General features: G+C 51.7%; 1 protein-coding gene across 5 annotated transcripts in view; it reads right to left on the bottom strand.

Moving 5' to 3' along the window:
- Window positions 1–10488: 10488 nt before the first annotated feature.
- NFX1 (nuclear transcription factor, X-box binding 1) overlaps window positions 10489–14427 on the bottom strand; it is a 65862-nt gene continuing 61923 nt past the window's right edge. For all 5 annotated transcript variants that reach the window (XM_081518724.1, XM_081518735.1, XM_081518744.1 and 2 more), the window contains 4 exons: window positions 14246–14312; window positions 12694–12839; window positions 11915–12016; window positions 10489–10715 (listed from right to left, as the gene is read on the bottom strand). In XM_081518724.1, the coding sequence (XP_081374850.1) occupies window positions 10643–10715; window positions 11915–12016; window positions 12694–12839; window positions 14246–14312 (388 nt within the window). In that variant the 3' untranslated portion in view covers window positions 10489–10642. The remainder of the gene's footprint in view (window positions 10716–11914; window positions 12017–12693; window positions 12840–14245; window positions 14313–14427) is intronic.

The raw sequence follows: 14427 nt of genomic DNA, 5'->3' as shown, positions 1-14427 counted from the left end.
TGGCACAGAGTCAGTGCTCAATAAATGATTATGCCTTTCATGTGGTCTGGAGCTCAGAAGAGTTGAAGGAGAGATGGGGGAAACTGTGGCTGTGTGGACAGAGCTGGGGCAGAGAAAGGGGGAAGGAAGGGCCAGCGAGCAGGGTCCTGGTAAGGTGGAATGGGCCTCTCAAGAGGTTTGGCTCATGAGGGGCACAAGGTCAGGGGACACTGGAAACACCCCAGATGTCCATCAACAGGGGACATACTTACATTGCAGTCTAGTCACATAGGGCAGGATACAATACATCAGTGAAAAGTAGGTACAAGAGCTACCTGTAACAACATGGAGAAAGTGTGCAGGCATAAAGAGTGATGTCGTACATCATACCATTAAAAACAAGCAAACATCAATATATTCTTTGGGTGTACATATGTGATAAAACTCCCAGGTTTGATCCCTGGGTTGGGAAGATCCACTGGAGAAGGGCATGATAACCCACTCCAGTGTTCTTACCTGGAGAATCCCATGAACAGAGGAACCTGGTGGGCTACAGTCCATGGGGTCTCAAAGAGTCATTCTCAAAGAGTGACTGAGCATGCATGCATGTGATGAAACTACTTTTAAAAAAAAGAAAGGGACTTTCCTGGTGGGCCAATGGTTGAGAACTCACCTGCCAAGGTAGAGAACATGGGTTCAATCCCTGGTTCAAGAAGATTCCAAATGCTGCGGGGCAACTAAGCCCGTAGGCAGGCGCTACTACTGAAGCCCAAGCGCCCTAAAGCCCAAGCTCCGCAAGAGAAGCCATCACAAAGAGAAGCCCGCACACTGCAACTAGAGAGTAGTCCTGCTCGCCGCAACTACAGAAAGCCTACACGCAGCAATGAAGACCCAGCACAGCCAAAAATTTAAAAAAAGATAGTAAACTCCTTGAGAGAAGGGACCAACTTCTCACTAAAAAAAAGACATATTTTCTTCATGGAGACAGAGACTGTGCTAAGATGGGGAGGAGCATGGGAGTAGGGTAAGCTAGTAATGATTTTCCAGTTCTGGGGTTGGGGTAAATTTGGGGGTTCATTATGTGATTGTGCTTATACAACTGTGATACATATTCATTCAAAGGTATCATTTATTTTAAAAGATGAAGGAAAAATGAAATAGCATGAGAACAGGTGATGGGAAGAGTGCCAGGTATTGGGCTCACTGAGATTAGCGGGCTGGGGGCACAGGGTGGAGGAGAGACATGAGTGAGTCTGACATCCCACGTGGGAGGAACCGAGCCAGGGACTGGGCCTGGGAGCGTCTAGGGAGGGGCCAACAGCTGGAAGTGCCAATCAGCTGCCTCTGTGACCCTGGACCTGTCTCTTTCCCTCTCAGCCTCGGTGACCCTGTGAACAAAAGGAGGGTGGCCAATTTCTTCCCTGGTGTTCCTTCCAGAGCAGTGTGACCCTAAGGCCTCAGTCACAGATAAGAGGGGCATATACAGATCCTCCTCTGCCCCACTGACCACTGCAGCCTTCTGGCATCCTCATGTGCCCGGGAGGTGGCTTTGGAGGCAGGCCAGCCAGGGAGTCCACCCAGAACCCCTCCAGCTGTCTGGAGCTATGCCTCAGACCTATACTCGGCCCACTGCCTGGAACCTCCTGCTGATGCTGAGCCCAGTGTCAGGCTCAGGTGACCTGGTCACAGAGCACTTCTGGGCACACGGCACAGACCCCTTCGTTCTCTTGGCAGAGAACCAGACACCATCCTAGAGCTAAGAATATATGCATTTAAAAAGTCTTTGTTCTCCTGGAGCCGATATTCTGTGCAAAACGTGTGTTTGTGATACATGCTAAGCAGGAAAAGGGGAAAAGGAGGATAGGAAGTGTGTGTGGGTGTGAAGACTGGAGGTAAGTGAGTAAAGACCTGAAGATGGTGAAGGAGTGAGCCATGCAGACATGTTGGGGAAGAGCACGCCAGGCTGAGGGAATGGCCAGTGCAAAGGTCTGAAGGTTCGAGCATGGAAGGACCTTTACTGGAATGGCAAGAGTCGGGGAGGAGCAGAAGACAAGGTCAGAGAAGTGAGTGGGGAGGGTGAATTGAGCCCATGCCTGGAGAGAGGTGAGGCCAAGGCTTGGGCCAGAGGTGAGGGAGGTCTCTGGAGGAGAGAGGTAGGTGACACGGCAGGAGGGAAAGAAGGAAGGGAGGGAGGGAGGGAGGGAAGCAGGAAGATGACGTGGGGCAGGTGTCATGGTCCCTTATCCCTGCTCTTGGCTTTGCTCACACACACAGCCCCTCCTGTAAGCATTCCCTGGCTGGACTCCTGAGGGACATCTGTTCAGCTCTGGGAGCCAGGCTGGGATGTGAGCTGTAGGAGCCCTGGCTCCTCTCCCATTCTTCTAGTCCCAGGCCAGCATGGACTGGCTGTGTGACCCACACAGGACCCTTCCCTGCTCTGGGCCTCAGCTTCCCTATCTGTATAGTGAGGCTGGGACCTGTTGGCTTCTGGGGAGCCTACCTGCTCTGACTTCTTGCAGCACTTCAAAGCTTCATATCACAACCCCATTACTGCCCCCTGCCTCAGGCTGGCTGAGGCTCTGTTTGAGATGGGGTCAGGGATGGGACAAGAAAGAACCCCCCCCCCCCCAACGCCGTCAGCTCCAGGCCAAGCTTCTCCAGGGCTTTGCCAATGAAAGTCTGGTCCTCAGCTTGGCGGTCCTGGCTTTGGGAAGAGGCTCTTCTTACTCCTTGCCCGGCCTGCCGCTCTCCCACTCGCACTCAGGTGGCACCGCACTCAGGTGGCACCTCGGTCTGCCTGGTCTGTCTCCTCCTCAGATGAGGTTCCGTAGACCTGGGAGAGGTGGGAGGAGACATCTTGGGCTGGACCTTGGTGCTGGCAACTGGAGAGAGAGAAGGCTGTGGCCACACAGCCTGCCCTGGCTCTGTACCCACCCTTGTGCTGAACCCAGAGTGGGTCTAGAGCTCTGTACCCACCCTCCCGTGTGCAGGACTCATAACTATGGCATCTAAGAACATAGACAATGAGGCCAGCCCTCCTGGTCCAAACAGCTGCTCTGCCGCTCACTGGCTGTATGAGCTTAGGTAGGACAGGATGTAACAGCGCTCACCTCCCAGGCTGCTGGGATGATGGAATGAGCTCAGCCTGGCACGTGGGGAGGGAGCATGCTCTCACCACTCCACACTGTCTCGTGGTCCTCATGTCATCACACCCATCTGACACCCAAGGAATCTGGGGCCTGGGGAGGCTGGCCCAGCAAGGAGTACAGAGTAGGGATTCCAGTCCTTTGTTGATGTGATCTCTACTGGGTTTTGTTTGGTCTTTAAACTGTGAAATATATTCTGTAGATGTGTGAATAGAACATACAGTTAAGGGCTTCCCTGGTGGCTCAGTAGTAAAGAATCTGCCTGCCAATGCAAGAAACATGGGTTAGATGCCTGATCTGGGAAGATCCCACATGCTGCAGAGGAGCTAAGCCTGTGAGCCCCAACTATTGAGTTCCTGTGTTCTAGAGCCCAAGAGCCACAAGAGAAGTCACCACAATGAGAAGCACGCCACCACAACTAGAGAGTAGTCCCCACTCACCGCAACTAGAGAAAAGCCCGAGCAGCAATGAAGGCCCAGAACAGCCAAAAATAAAATTTTTAAAACACAGTTAAAATAACAGTGAAACATTGAAAAATAAACAAGTACACTCTATATAAGCAAAAAGCCCAAACATTCAAGTGCCCTTACCAAGCTCTGGCAGGTTATTGAAACTCTCTGGGTCTCAGTTTCCTTATCTGCAAAATGGGGGTCATGTGGCCCAGAGGAGTGATGTGCTTTAGGTTTCAGGTTTGCTGTTGGCATTGATGGAGCAAGGCTGGGCAGAGTTTACCAGAGTTCATGGTCTCCCCTTGTGTCTGTGTTCAGAAGCCAAGGTGGCAGCGGGTGGGTACTGGAGGATGTGTGAGGGGATGCTCTGGCCCGGGGGTGGGGCGGTGCCTGAGTGAGTGGTGGAGGCTCAGAGGCTGAGACATACAGTTCAGAGACAGGTACACCCAGGCACACAGCTGAGGTCGAATGTCCAAGGCTGAGCCTTTGAGTCCTCCAGGGACCCGACAAAACCCTTGCTGGCTGATAAAGAGGATTCCTCAGACGAGGATTCCTGTTGGAAGGATGTGTTTCTTGCCCTTGCTGCCCCCCACATTCCTCCACGTATGCCCTGGTTCCTCTGGTCCCAGGTCAGGGGACATTAATGAGAAGATGAACTCCTAATGGAGGCCCAGCGCCAGGGCAGGGGAGACTGGCTAGGGGAGACTGGTTGGTAGAGACACCAGGGGGCAGTCTGGAGGTTGGGTGTGCTGAATTAGAGGTACTTGTGGGATATCTAGGGAAAGGCCCGGTCCCGGGCTAGAGAAGGAGCTTTTAAGCCTAGGGAGACAGTTAAGAGCTTGCAGGTGGATGAGGTGGCCCAGGGGGAGACGGTGGAGCCCCTCTGAAAACGGTGTTTCAGAGATGGCTGAAGGGGAGGAGGCAGCCAAGGTCTGTGATCTCCCCTGACTCCAGGAACCTGAACTCTATGGGGCCTTACCTGACTTGTGCTTCGGGGCCAGTCCCTTCCCTCAGGTGGTTCAAACAAGTAAGGGCAAATGAGGGAAGCCCTAACCCTCCTGGGCAACGTGGAAAAATGTGCCCGAGTTGCTCGCCTTACAGGACTGGTAGCACTGAGTCACACAGCTTGGGCCCAGCTCTGGCTCTGGCAGTCTCTGCTTCTCGCCCTGTCCTCAGCTCCCTGCCCTCCAGATGACAGAGTGCCCAGGGCAAAATCCTTGGACTCTTCTCTTTCACCTTCCCTCCCAAAATGACTTCACCGGCTTTTAAATACCACTGGATGCCAACAGCTCCCCAAATTAGATCTCCAGCTCAATCCTGTCTCCAGACTTCAGAGTCTCATGGACAACTGCCTCCTGGTCAGATTTTCCTCTCACAAGCCTGCTCCTCCCAGACTTTCCTATCCCAGTAAAAGGCACATTCAATCTTCCCGTTTCTCAGGCCCCAAACTTTGAAGTCACCTCGGCTCCTCCTCTCACACTCCACATCCCACCTGTCCACAGATTCTTTAGGTGTGATCTGCAAATTGTGTCTAGAATCCAACCACCTCTCAGAGTCCTTGGTTTGAGCCACTGTCACCTTGCTCTTGGATTACAGCAGTGGCCTTCTGTTTACCCAGCCTTTTCTCTGGTTCCGACTCAGCCTTACAGTCTAGTCCCAGGTGCTGCTGCTGCTGCTAAGTCACTTCAGTCGTGTCCGACTCTGTGTGACCCCATAGATGGCAGCCCACCAGGCTCCCCTGTCCCTGGGATTCTCCAGGCAAGAACACTGGAGTGGGTTGCCATTTCCTTCTCCAGTGCAGGAAAGTGAAAAGTGAGAGTCAAGTCGCTTAGTCGTGTCCGACTCTTCACAACCTCATGGACTGCAGCCTACCAGGCTCCTCTGTCCATGGGATTTTCCTGGCAAGAGTACTGGAGTGGGTTGCCACTGTCTTCTCCAAGTCCCAGGTGGCGCAGTGGTAAAGAATCCAAATGCCAGTGCAGGAGATGCAAGAGACATGGGTTCAATCCCTGGGTCAGGAAGATTCTCCTGGAGTAGGAAATGGCAACCCACTCCAGTATCTTGCCTGGAAAATTCTATGGACTGAGGAGCCTGGCAGGCTACAGTCCATGGGGGTCACAAAGAGTCAGACATGACTGAGCGACTATGAACATTCATACAGTCTAGTCTCAATACAGCAGCTGGGATGACATTTTCCAGAAACGAACCAGATCTTATCAGTCACTCCTCGGCCCTAAGTTTCCAGTGACTTAAAGGCCCCTGCTACTCTCTTCCTTTACTCATCCCGCTACTGCCTGGTGGCTTTGCTGTTCCCTTCAAGGTACATGGCATATTTCTACCACTGAGCATTTGCCTTGGCTCTTCTGTGTGGCAGGGTCTCCCTTCAGGTGTTTGAAACATTAGATATGTTTTTCCTCCTGTGCTTATACTATGTATACCAATAAGCAGAGAGAAACAGTATTAAAAAAAAAAAAAAAAACGAAGCGAAAAGGTGATTAACTTAAAAGATACCGGTTATAAACTCCTCTAAAAAGTTTTAGTGTTTTCCTAAGGCAAAGTGTAAGTAATCCCCTGGCCCTGGTTTGGGGATACACACTGCCCTCTCATGGCCATTGCATGAAAAGGCCTCATCCCAGGGTAGTCTCTACACTGCGACATGGTCTAAGCTTCCCTCCCACTTGTCCTGACCTGCTGGGCTGTGCAGTCTCAGGGACTTCAGAATGAGCTGTGTGAACAGCCGCTGCTCTGTCCGTGGAGCCGGGAGACACAGGTTTTGGAGTCAGAGCTAGTAGGAATTTCAGATCTCCAATTCACTGAGTGATCTTGGGCAAGCGACCTAACTTCTCCAACCTTCAGTTTCCTCATAGGTAAAACTGAGAAAATAACGATAGACACTTTATGGGGGGCTTTGAGGAGTGAAAGATACGAGCACAGTGCCTGGTGTATCAAAAGCGCTCGAAAGCTATTAGAAGTGCTCAATAGCTATTAGCAGCTTCCACTTAGAAGCTTCCGCTATTAGAAGCTAACAGTTCTTCACAATTAGAAGAGATTCTTGGGAAAGTGTGGGTAGGTGGACTCCTGATTCCCTCACCCATGTGGCAGGCGGTAGTAGTGGTTAAGAGGGCAGGTGACTGAAAACCCCAGCCCTTGCCAGAGCAGCCTCACGATGGCTGTCCCTTCCTTCCCTATGCCCGAGACAGTCCCGGGACAGGCTCCAGAGGCTTGACCGTGTTGAGCTGCCACATGACACCGGGAGACCCTCCTGACACCTCAGACCCTGCCAACCCACTCCCCTCCCAAAGGCCCAGGGCAGTACATAGGCAGGAACTACTACTACTCAGCTGACAGGTGGGAAAGTCAGCGCTTGGACACTGGAAGCAAATGGCTCAGGAACAGAGTGAGGGGAGGGAGACAATCGGGTCCAGCTGTCCAGCCGAATTCTCTGCGGTGGGTGTTCTGGCAGGCTGTGCGCATGAAGCTGGGGCTGAGCGCAGGACTCCAGGGGAACTCTGTTCCGGGAAGTCAGCTCCTCTTTTTCTGAGGACTCGCCCCCACTGCTGGCCTAGCTTGGGGAACCCCAGGCCTGGATTCCTGTCTTGGCTTGGCACACAGCCCTTGGAGCCCTGTCCCTTCTGCCTGGGTCTTTTCAGACTTGGGTGGGTCTGGCTTGGAGAACACCCTTGGATATGTGAGTGCTAAAAGGCCACGGGAGACACTATGGGACATCTGTGGAACTTTCCCAATGGGTGTGGCAGGGCGCGTGAGGGGACTGAGGAAGGCAGGCAGGTCTGTGGCAGTGAAGCAGTTCTGGCCTGTCCCTCCTTGCCCCACCAGTTTTGGAAGAGAGGGCAAACTGGCAGGTTTTCCTTAGAGAACAAGGTCTCCAGGCTTCAAGCATGAAGCAATGCTGGTACCACTTGGGAAGGAACCCCCAAACCTAAACCTCAGGGCCACTGTTTGAGCCTCCCCCACCCCTAGGACTGACATTCCTTCTTCCCCTGGCTTGTCCCCCACTGGCCTGGCCAGGAGCAACCCCAGACCCCACAATCAGGACTGCTTTCATCTCCATTCTGCACACAGTCTCTCACAGCACACCAGATTGGTACCACTGCTGAGTGGAACCAGCCCTGCCAGACAAGCCAGAGGGAATTCCAGAGTTAAGAACTTGGCCTCTGGAAAGCTCTGGTCCCAAGAGTAAACTCCCACTGGAGACTGGAGCTGGAGGGGCAGGAAGATACCACTGGATTCTCAGGGAGCAAAAGTGGGGTCCAGATGCCCACAGGCCCCCCCCCTCCATTTAAGGGGTAGAGGTGTTTTTCCTAGCCCACACACAGTTTAATTTACTTAGATTTGCAAAATTTGGCCTAAGGTCACTGCTTAGTGGAGAATCTAACACATCCATGAGAACCAGCCTCCCTTTGCTGAGGGGGTCTGGCTCCCTGCTGAACCCCAGCAGCCTATCTTCCCTCCTAGATCTCCTGACCTCTCCCCTCTGCAGCACCAGCTCCCACCACCTCTTCCTCTCACCTGCATCACTCTGGCAGCTTTGGGCTGCTTTCTTGCCTCAGTTAGCCCTCTAAACCCTTTGACACCCTCTGAGTGGCTGCTCCTGAACAGGGTGGGCAAACTAAGGTCCTGGCCAAAGTCAGCCTGCTGCCTACTTCTATACTGAATACAACCCAAGGGTTATAGTTCTTTCATTTCTAAATGGTTGGAAAAATATAAAAATATTATTTTCTGACATGTTAGAATTCTGTAAGTTCTGATTTAGTGTCTATGAAGTGTGAAGACCAGAGGTCACACTCATGCCCATATTTACTGTCTGGGCCTAGTCCACACTACAGGGGCAGACTTGGGTAGCCACACCAGAAACTCACAAAGCCTACAGTAACTGGGCTTCTACAAAAGACCTCTGCCACCTCCTGCCCTCAGTCGTTAAGTCCAGCTGTGATGCTCTGCTGAGAATCCGTCAGTGGCTCCCCACAAACTGACTCCTGTCTACCTCTCCAGCTTCATCACCTGTCCCTCCAGTTGTCTGCCCACTCTGGACAACCAGTCCTTCCTCAAAACTCCCACAAACCACAGCCCTGGGCTTGTCTCGGGCCCTTTACCTTCGGTTGGTATGCCTCTCTCCTCCAAATGGCAGTCTGCCATCTCAAGACTCAGCTCAAATGCCTTCTTCTGTTTTCCTTCCTCATCCAGGGGTCACTCCCCCAGGCATGAGGGCTGACTCTCTCCTAGCAAGCCACAAAAAACTCCTTGTATGGCTCCTCAGCTTTTAATAAACAGACTGATGACCTATATGTGCCAGACCAAACACTCGCACTCTATTTGTTCTGGCATGTGCCCCCCTCTGGATTACTAACTGCAAAAGAGCAGGCCATGTCTGTTCCCCACAGCCAAGCACAGCCTGGCATGGGCAGGGACACACGTGTTCACCATAAGTGGCTGGTTAGCATTCTAATCCTTTACTTGGCTGGAATGATAGAAAAAGAGGCCTACATATTTTCCAAATACTGTAAAGTTTCAGCACATGTAACAGCTCAGGCACCTCCACGTACATTCTCTCATTTAATCCTCAGGACTCTGGTGAGGAAGGCAGTGGCTCCACTCCATCAGGCAGCAGCAGGGCGTCCTATGGCAGAGCTGGAAGCTGAGATCAGGTCTCCGCCTCCTGCTGGTGTGGAGACGCTCTCGCAGTACAGCTCACCCACTCAACCCACTGCTCGAAAGATGAAACAGATGCTTGTGAGGCCCCTACTAGGTGTGGGGCCACTGACCCTCTGCTAAACGGGCTCAGGGAGAGGTGTGGCCCTGTCTCCTCCCTCCAGTCACCTGTCCCCACCCTCCCACCCCTCCTGCTGGACCTGATGTCTTTCAAGGCAGAGTGCCTGGGTCAGGACCAAAGGGCAGCCCTGCTTTTCCTGGTAAAACTAAGTGCCAGTTTTGTGACATCACTTCTCATTTCTCCTTCTGTTGCTCTGGGGTTTGTGGCTTTTTCTGGAGCAGAAGGAAGTTGCTGGAAGTCTGGCCTCCATGTTGGAGAGGTACCTAAGCAAAGAGGGCCGAACTAACTTGACTGTTGCTGCACCTGCCTTATAGGAGCCTGAAGAATGCCTTTGGGAGCCTGCTGGCATGAGCCCTGGACCGTTCAGTTTTTTGAATACGCAAACAGAAGTCCAGAGCCCAGAGATAGGGAAAGCCAATACAGTTGCTGCAGGCCTGGGAGAAAGTGACATGGGAAAGGTAGGCGCCCAGCAGACTCCTTCTCAACTAGAGAGGAACGGTTATGCCTGCACAGGTCAGTGCACAGAGGCCACGGTGTGAACCAGTGGGAGAAGGAGCTTGTGCTATGTCCTCCACCATGATGGTGGAGAGGGAACCTGTCACCACACAGGCTCAATGCTAAGAGGCCCTCTGTAGATTCCGGAAGACAGGTCCCCCGAGCCCTCTCCTAAGTCTGAACTGTTGCTACTGAAGATCACTTAGATAAGTTTAGCTAGGTAGACCAGGGAGAGCTTTTGGCAAAAGACTCAGCTAAGACAGCTGGGTTTAACCACATGCCTGACTTCAGACGTGATGTACCAAGCCGTCGTTTGGGATTTTGGACTGAGAAGTTAGCCTGTATCTTTCCGAAGATAGTGATTACTTTGGGTTAAGAATGCAAGGCATCATCAGGAGGAGGATGGGTAATTGGACAGACGTCTGAGACCATGACTAAGTGACATTTTCAGGCTAAAATTCCGGTTTGACTAAAATCAAGTCCGATGTTCCCCCAACCCTCAGAGCAATCATGGTGATGGTGTGAGGAGCCTGTGCAAATTCAACTGAATCACTAGTGATCATCCAGTCAGAGATCTGGCCATAGTGAGACACAGTGACACACTTTACACACGGCAGAGAGGACAAGGGGATTTCTGACACAATCATGGTTTGTATGTATCAAGGTCAAGACAGTAGGTGAGCTGTGAGTCTACCAGGCAGTCGGGAACAAGTATGATTTATCTGCGGGGAAAAAATCTCCATCACACCCAATCATTTTTTTTTCCTAAGTGTGTCATGATCTCCTCAGTCCTGGACATCAAAGTAGTCAATTACTGGCTCCTTCGCTATCTTCTGTAAATTGCTGCTCCCAGGATTCCTGAAAAGCAAACACAGAATGAGCAATCTTTTCTTGCTTGGGGGAAACTGATTCAGGCAGGTTTTAGAAAGTGAAGGGTCACGTATAAGACTCTGCTAAGACAGTGCGGTCCACATGAGCAAGTAACTGTTGGAATTTGGTGAAGGGCACATAGGAGTTTATATTAATATATTAACACTATTCTTTCTATTCTAAAATTTTTCCATAATAAAGTCTTATAAAAAATATAGCAAGTAAAGAAAAAATAAAAAAGATAGCATGTCATCAACAGGTCAGTGACTTCACATCTCCCAGGTGGTAAGGGTCCCAGCTATGCAGTTAACAGGAGGAAATGCTGCCTGTGCCGATGGGAGGCCTGGCTGCCTGTTCCCCAGGGCGCGAGTGGGGCTGGTCCTGAGAGCTACTTGGCCCTAGGAGCTCCTGGCTGACTCTGAGCCCAGTGGGCAACACTGAGCTGTCCCGTCCAGTTCCAAGGGAACAGAGATGGCTAGGACCCTCCTGGTGACCTTGTATACTTCCCTACCCACCCTCCCAGAGGTGGAGGAGGCTCTGAAGTGCTTCTGTGTGGAAGGCCAGAGCAGGAGGAGAGACCCCACTGGGTTCCCAACAGCTTCCAGCTAGGTGGCCTTGTCCTGTAGGGCAGCTGGTCCCCTCCTGGGAAGGGAGAGGCAGGGAAGGCAGGATGATGATCCCTCTGTGCTCCTGGCTGAGAAAACACCTGCCAGACCTGCTGCTTGCTCATGTGGGTTTCTTCTCTCTTTAATCACGAGCATACGGAAAAATGATTCAAACCATATGTAAGCAGAGCAAAACACGCAAGTTTCCCCCTTCACTGCCAACGCCCCGCTAGAATCCCACTTCTATCTCCAGAGTAACTGTTGTGAACTGTGTGATGTTCCCACATCACCTGGTGGGGCAGACTGAATCCATTTCCCAGTGTCACCATCTATACCATGGAAATTATGGCCAGTGACTTTGCTCCCTGGAAGGCAAGTAGGCATTACAAACAGCAAACCTGGGACCCCTCTGGCATGAACAAATGTGTCCGGCATCCCAGCCAAACATCATATATCTGAATGCGACACCCCAAGGCCAGGCCCAAGGAGGCGCCAGTAACTAGTGCAGCCCAGGGCAGTTCATGCCTTGCTGGCATCTCTGAACAGACAGGGCCCTTTGGGAAGCAGCTCAAGAATCCTTACTTGTCTGTCTGTCTGTGATGAGCAATCGGTGGCGGAGGCCGTGACTGATTCTCCTTTTCGAGTACACCTGTCAGTGTGGTAGGAGGACAAATGGACTTCCCTCTGTGAAAAGTCAGAACACAAAGTATTGAAAAGTGAGAACTGTTTGTGGAGCTAGGCAGACAGCTGGAAATCCAGTCCATGACTCTTAACGTGATGCTGCAGGGCACTCTCTGATATGACCTGTCACCTTTGATTAACCTTCATCCCTTTCATCTACCTCTGCTGGGCCCACTACCTGCTTCCTCTCATCTCACTTGAGTCTTCTTTGTTGGGAGGTTCTTCCAACTCCCCCAGATTTGGACAGTGATCCTAGGTCCTGCAGTCCCCTCCTGGCCCAAACTCCTGCTTTGGTCTCCTCTAATGGTAAACACTCTTCACAGAGGATGCCCCGAGTCCCAGGCCAGCACTCTTTCTGTTTCCACGATGCCAGGAGGACACAAGGGAACGAGGGATGGATCTGATGTGAAATATGCTTTAGGTATGTCTGCTCTGAGGTCTGAGGCATGGGCTTTACTCTCTGGTTCAGAGCCTTAGATCAGTCAGAATAGCTGGCCCAGAGGCAGACTTGTCACCTAGTCTTCCAAAGAAGGAAGCAAAGAAAACAACAGCCCAAGGCCAGGCCCAAGGAGGCACCAATGACTAGCGCAGGCCTCCTGCACTCGCCCATACCCAGCCCAGCTTCTCAGGTCCAGTGCGCCCCACCGAGCACACCCCCTGTGACGGTGAGATCCACCCACCTGACCGCAGTGACCACGACGTTGCGCTTCGGCTCACTGTCATAGCTCACGCTCTCCAAGCCATACACCTGGGCCAGGTCATGGATGATCCGGCGGTGGTCTCTGTTCATGGGAGGGAAGCAGTGGCTCTTCTTACTATTTTTCCCCTGTATGGAGGGAAAAGAATACTGACTGGTAAACATCATTTTGAAAACAGGCTATGCCTACAGAGGTCCTTCCTGCTGTCCTGGAACAGCCTGGGTCAACAAAGAGGTGACTGAGTTTGGGAGGCCCAGGGCGCACAGCAATTCACTGCCTGCTGGGCAAGGCGGCGGGGTGGGGGTGGGGGGCAGGGGATGTACTTCCTGCACCTCCTCTGTGAGCCACGTGGCAGCAGCTGGCCGGGCCCAGGGGGACAGCGGGCAAGTGAACCGAGCCTGACATGGACAGTGCAATGGTTGCTCCCGCGGGGCCTCTAACTGGGGAGTGAGTGATGTTCCCAAGAAACGACTAAATAAACTGAAGAGTTACAAAACAAGAAAATCTCACTTGTACACTCCACACTAAAAATTGTGAGTTTACAGAGACATGCTAGCAGCGAATTACATCTGGTCGGGTTTCCTAATTAGGAGGGGAACAATGACTCCATTTTCTCCTTTGTGCTAGTATCCTGCTGGGAAGTGGGAACAGAAGGGAGGCAGGGCAGAGGGTGAGTAGACGGCGGGAAGGAAACCTATTTTCATCAGATGTGGCGCCAAAGGAGCCATCTCTCCCTCACTCACATGCCCTCTGAATGAAGAGGGAGTTGCTGCAGGGCTGGCTGCTACTGACTACATGAGAGGCTTTTTCGCTTAAAGCTACCTCCTCAACATCTTCGGCTGCCTCCAGGACAGGCTTCCCTCTCTTGAAGGAACTGATACCATTACTGTTCAACTCTACTCATTCAACTTTATATCTTAGCCCAACATATTCTTTCCTGCCTTTGGGGTAGTAAGAACCAGTGAGTCCAATCATACAACAGTCCTTCAGAGATCTCTGTGTGTGCGTACTCAGTCACTCAGTCATGTCTGACTCTTTTGCAACCCCATGGACTGTAGCCCGCCAGGCTCCTCAGTCCATAGGATTTCCCAGGCAAGAATACTGGAGTGGGTTGCCATTTCCTCCTCCAGGGGATCTGCCTAACCCAGGGAGAACCTGCATCTCCTTCACTGGCAGGTGGGTTCTTTACCACTGAGCCACCAGGGAAGCTCATCAGAGATCTGAGGAGCTAGCATGTTTTCCTCAGTATCCCTACTGAATCCCCTTCATCCAGAGTGTCTCCTCTCATTCTTAGGCACAGGGCTAGGATGTGTATTTACATTTAATATTATTGCAGATATCTTTCCTGAACCAGGCTAGAGCTTCCATGAATGTTTTAATGGCTGGGCTTTGGAGAAAGGTAAGGATCCTCAAGGCAGCTGTGACTTTTTCCTACAACTACTTTACACGGACAGTGTTTCTGGGACTTGATTTTTTTTTTTTTTAAATCAAGTTGGCCTTAGAGACATGTAGAGTTGGATATTTTGATTTCAACCTTATTCACGGCCTCCACGAGGGCTTCCATTTCCTTCTCAATGTCACTGACAAACTTTAAGTCCTTCCTGAAATGAGAAATAGCCACAGTTAATTTCATTTGTTTCTGCTCTTTTGAGAATCCCTTCCATCCACCCTCTGCATATACAGTGCAGACAATGGACAATGTGGGCAGGAAAACTG

Source organism: Giraffa tippelskirchi, chromosome 1 (assembly GCF_054371585.1).
Source record: "Giraffa tippelskirchi isolate mGirTip1 chromosome 1, T2T-mGirTip1v1.2.pri, whole genome shotgun sequence".
NCBI classification, from domain to species: domain Eukaryota; kingdom Metazoa; phylum Chordata; class Mammalia; order Artiodactyla; family Giraffidae; genus Giraffa; species Giraffa tippelskirchi.
The sequence above is the reverse complement of the archived record's forward strand: the minus strand, read 5'-3'. Positions and strand labels throughout refer to the sequence as shown.